Consider the following 5,000-nt stretch of genomic DNA (forward strand, 5'->3'; position numbering starts at 1 on the left):
TTAAATTTGCAATATAAAGGGCAAATGTAAAAGCAGCTAAGCAACACTGAAGTAGGCCTACTGTTTAATATTATGTACCTAAAATAAATATGATATAATATGAGTTTGAAATAACTTTGTATATCTTACCATAGGTTCCAGTTGGACTTTAAAGGAATACTTTACCCATACGGAACCCGCGTTCTATCATTATAAAATCACTATTATGATATAATGTATGAGGTTTTTCTTCCCTAAATCTTCCCTTGGCCCAGCTGTCCTGTTAATCCTAACCCTTACTGTGATGTCACAAGAAGGAAACTGTAGGGTTAGACAGTGAGACCATAAAACACTCTTTCTGCCTTTTCTCAGGCTAGGATGATCCGATTTATTTACTTTTTGCACATTTATACTAAATAGGATCTCCGAGTTCAATACACCTTCATATTCCAATTGGTGAAGTCGGCCTTTAATTATATGTGTCAAACAATGTTGCTGTCGTACTTACGGAAGTCTGAGTGGAAAATAGTTATAAAAAACATTAATTTATTCGCCGGACAAAAAGTTCCACGCCAAAACTTATGCCAGAAAAATGATCCTACAGTGACATCTGGTGGTGGAAAAACTGTATTACATTTAAAATTTGAAATAATGTCAAATAAAATCCTTTGGTACTTTTGATCAAATTAACTCTACATTTTAAGTTGCAACAAAGTTAACGTCGGATTATATATCGTTACATTTGTGATACAATATCGCTGCCCTTCAAAAAGACAACATTGTAGACGTGACGTATACCTACAGCCAATCACGTTCGCTCTTCTTTCCAGCTCGACCAATCAAAAACAAGTGTGTTTCAAGGTGGAATTTCAACTTCCGGGTTTTGAAAAAAAATTAGCAAAGCGCTTATCCATAGAGTTGCATTGTAGCAGGATAGGTGTAACTGCGCAGGGAATGACCGTGAGATCTATAGTTTGCGCAGTTGTGACATCCATTTGTACGTGCGCGATTGACCCAACGTGACAGCTGTAGTACACACGAGAGGACACAGACACAGACAGGGGGATGCCCGAGCCGAAATATGTCCAAATTATCGACTTAAATATATAATTGTGTGATTTGTATATGATATACAACAAGGAAAATACATATTTGGGTAGGTGAAACACAGACAAAGGCACAATGTTTCGGCAAACGAAGGCAGCGCTCCAGAAAGTTCGCTATGTGAGGTAAGTTATCTAACTGTAACACACACACACACACACACACACACACACATGGCAAGCTGCTAGTCAATTCAATTAAACACTGTATGTATTGTATTATGCTGGTGGCTTTTTAATACGTTATGAAACATTCACGGACCGTATGTGAGAGTGGGACACATTATTTGTGACTGAAGAAATAGGCTACACTAATTATCTTCTGTTAGTTATCCAACTGTAGCCTATACCGTTTAACATACACACATGGCAAGCTGCTATTCAATTAAATACTGTTTTTTTTATTGTGCTGGTGGCTTTGTGATTTCACGACAATATTAACTGACCAATTGTGACCATATTAGGATAATTATTGTGATACAGTAGCCTATGGTTACACTGATGAAATAGCTGATGCAACATATCTATTATTGTGTATATAATGCTTTCTTTGAGTGTATATATTGCTAAGGCATATGGTTGAATAGTACGTATTGTTTTAGAGCAACACAATGTCGTAAATAAATATATACTCAGAGCAAAGTAAGTTATCTAACTGTACAGCGTTTAACTTAGCCTACACACACACATGGCATTCGTTTCGCTAGTCAATGAACTACTGTATATTGTATTATGCTAGTGGGTTTTACATATGTCACGAAACATTCACGGACCGCATGTGAGAGTAGGACAAATTATTGTGACAGAGTAGCCTATAGTTACACTGATGAAATAGCTGATGCAACCAATCTATTATCTTCAGAACAACAACTTAAGTCATGCAATGTACCACTCAGGTCCTTGTTTTTATTAATGCAAAGTCTGTCTGTCGTATGTTTATATATGACAAATACATCTTGGTATAATATAAATGCCTAATGAATGGCTCGGCATCATCGTTAATTGAATTCTTTATTTTTTAATTTGTTTTGAAGAACACAAACACACAACTGAAAAAGAGAACAAACAAACACAATACAAACAAAAATAATATGAAATATGGCGTTCTCTACTTAACAAGTTTCTAAGGACATTGTTTAAACTATTATAGCTAAATGTTAAGCAGAAAATAAAGAGTATGCTGGTGATTTTAATAACAGTAGTTCTCTCTCTCCTCCCAGTCTGAAGTTCAAGTTCCTTCATTGCATTCATTTCAAACAAGTGTGAAACGGCATACAAAAAGTGTCCTAAACAATATGTATAGCCTAAAAATAAATTAATCCTATGTGTCCGAAAAGGAGCAAGAGAAAGCCTAAGCTAATTAATTCCCATCCCTTGTTCAAATGATGCTAATGAAGTGTTTGACATAATCTTGAATCTTGCAAAATATTGAGATGTAGGATCCACATTTTGGTGCATTGTTCTTTGTTGTAGTAACTGTTATTTTAAAATAATATGAAATAATGAAATATGGCGTTCTCTACTTTACAGGTTTCTAAGGACATTGTTTAAACTATTATAGGTAAATGTTAAGCAGAAAATAAAGAGTATGCTGGTGAGTTTAATAACAGTGTTTCTCTCCCCTCTCAGTCTGAATGGCCAGCAGCAGACATGGAGACTACAGAGCTCGTCTGCCAGAGAAAGAGCCCTGAGCTACCAACAGGGACAGAAGATTCATGGCTTCACTGTCAGAGAGGTGGGGGGCAGCTTTAAGTTTTATATTTTCTTTGTTTACTACTTTATATGGGTACGGTAAGTTTGGAAAATATGATTGGACATCCATTTAATACTATATCAACGCTGGTCAATTTGAAGGTGCAACGAGGAACATTTAGATATTTCTGAAGATACATGGCTTCACTGTCAGAGAGGTGGGGGGGGAGGGGCATTTTAAAGTTTTATCTGTGTTACTGTAGCCTGCAATTGGCACATTAACTCTATATTATTATATATATATATTTTTTTTTTAAAGATATATTTTTTGGCATTTTTATGCTTTATTGACAGTGTAGAGACAGAGTTGAAATGGGGCAGAGAGGGGAGTGACATGCAGAGAACGACCGCGGGCTGGAATCGAACCCGGGTCCGCTGCTGGCCGAGGCCCATGGGGGGGGACGCCCTACCAACTGAGCTAAGGGCGCCCCCATATTCTTATATTATTCTCATATTCTCCCCTCAGGTAGTGGCGGTGCCCGACCTCTTCCTCACAGCAGTGAAGTTGACTCATGATAGAACTGGAGCTCAGTATCTCCACGCAGCCAGAGACGACTCCAACAACCTGTTCAGGTGAGAGGACACACAGACACACACACACACACACACATACAAAATAAAGCACAGGCGTATAGGATGCCTCTAACACTTGTTTCCTGTTTATATATATTTGTGTTTACCACAGTGGGTACCCAAAGTATCTACAAAACAAAATAAAGAAAAAAGTTAATTGTAACAATATTAATATTACAAACAATATTATTTTTACATACACATCAAAAGAAGAAAAAAACACGAAAGTAAAAAGAAGGACCAAAATGGATCAGGGGAAAAAAAGCCATATTTTGTTGATTGAACCTTTGCCTTTCCTTTATTGCGTTCCTGTGTTGCAGTGTGCAAGGTACAGCACATGCTTGTACAAAACAACCTGAGTATAGTATGCCTCTTATACTTATTTCCTTCTGTCTGTCTGTCTGTCTGTCTGTCTGCCTGCCTGTCTGTCTGTCTGTCTGTGTGCCAGTGTGCAGTTGCGTACGACCCCCCTGGACAGCTCTGGCGTGCCTCACATCCTGGAGCACACTGTGCTGTGTGGATCAGAGAGGTTTCCCTGTAGAGACCCTTTCTTCAAGATGCTCAACAGATCTCTGTCCACATTCATGAACGCTTTCACAGGTACACACACAGCAGACATTCACTCACTCACGAAGTATGAATGAACAAACTCACTCACTCACTCACTCACGGAGCAGACATTCACTCACTCACTCACTCACTCATTCACTCACGGAGCAGACATTCACTCACTCACTCACTCACTCACTCACTCACTCACTCACTCACTCACTCACTCACTCACAGGTACACAGCAGACATTTAGACCTTAAAACATGACAGCTGAGTGTGTGGTTATGTTCACATGGATATCCCGAATATAAAATATGTATCAGTCTCACTTTGACTAACGATTTGGTCAGTTGGACATTTACAGGTTGGAGAGGAGCTAAACATTTTGATACTTTCGAACATCTTGTTTTTTCAGTTATCATAGTTTATACTTACTAGTTTTTAATCTATATATTGCTCAGTTTAATCTATAATATTCTATAGTTTGTTTTTTATACAATATTTTATTATTCTTATTTTATTATTAGATTTGTTTACAGTTACAGTCCTCCTAGAAATAACAGCATGCATGGGTTTTATAAGTAAAAAAAAGGATTTTCAAATGAAGGGTGGTTATCTTTTAAATGTTTGATGAGCTCTTTGCCTGACTAGAGTGTGTGTGTGTTCCCTCCCTGTAAACAGCCAGTGACTACACCATGTATCCGTTCTCAACCCAGAACAGTAAAGACTTCCAGAACCTTCTGTCTGTCTATCTGGACGCTGTCTTCTTCCCTTGTTTACGAGAGCAGGACTTCTGGTGAGTTTGGGATTTTACCACACACTGTTACTGTGTTTGCTCAGTTTTGTGTCTGTCTTAATAGTCAATTTACTCAAACTTTTTCTTAATTTTTAATTACATTTTGATATATATTTTATTATAATTCTTGTTTATTTATTTTTTAAGTAATTGTTTGATTTGTGTTTTTGAGATGGTGCAAGTGTTTTTTTTTGTTGTTTGTGTTGTTTGGTGGAGGAAAAAAAAATGACAATAAACATATTGTG

At 37.3% G+C, this 5,000-nt stretch overlaps 1 protein-coding gene across 1 annotated transcript in view; it reads left to right on the forward strand.

The window, feature by feature from the left end:
* The first annotated feature begins 1,021 nt into the window (after positions 1-1,021).
* pitrm1 (pitrilysin metallopeptidase 1) overlaps positions 1,022-5,000 on the forward strand; it is a 23,661-nt gene continuing 19,682 nt past the window's right edge. Inside the window, 5 exon segments of the mRNA XM_080033555.1 lie at positions 1,022-1,208; positions 2,712-2,817; positions 3,301-3,407; positions 3,856-4,007; positions 4,641-4,755. Coding sequence (XP_079889681.1) covers positions 1,162-1,208; positions 2,712-2,817; positions 3,301-3,407; positions 3,856-4,007; positions 4,641-4,755 — 527 coding nt within the window. The 5' untranslated portion in view covers positions 1,022-1,161.

The sequence above is a fragment of the Ammodytes marinus genome (assembly GCF_949987685.1).
Source record: "Ammodytes marinus genome assembly, chromosome: 9".
Taxonomy (NCBI): domain Eukaryota; kingdom Metazoa; phylum Chordata; class Actinopteri; order Uranoscopiformes; family Ammodytidae; genus Ammodytes; species Ammodytes marinus.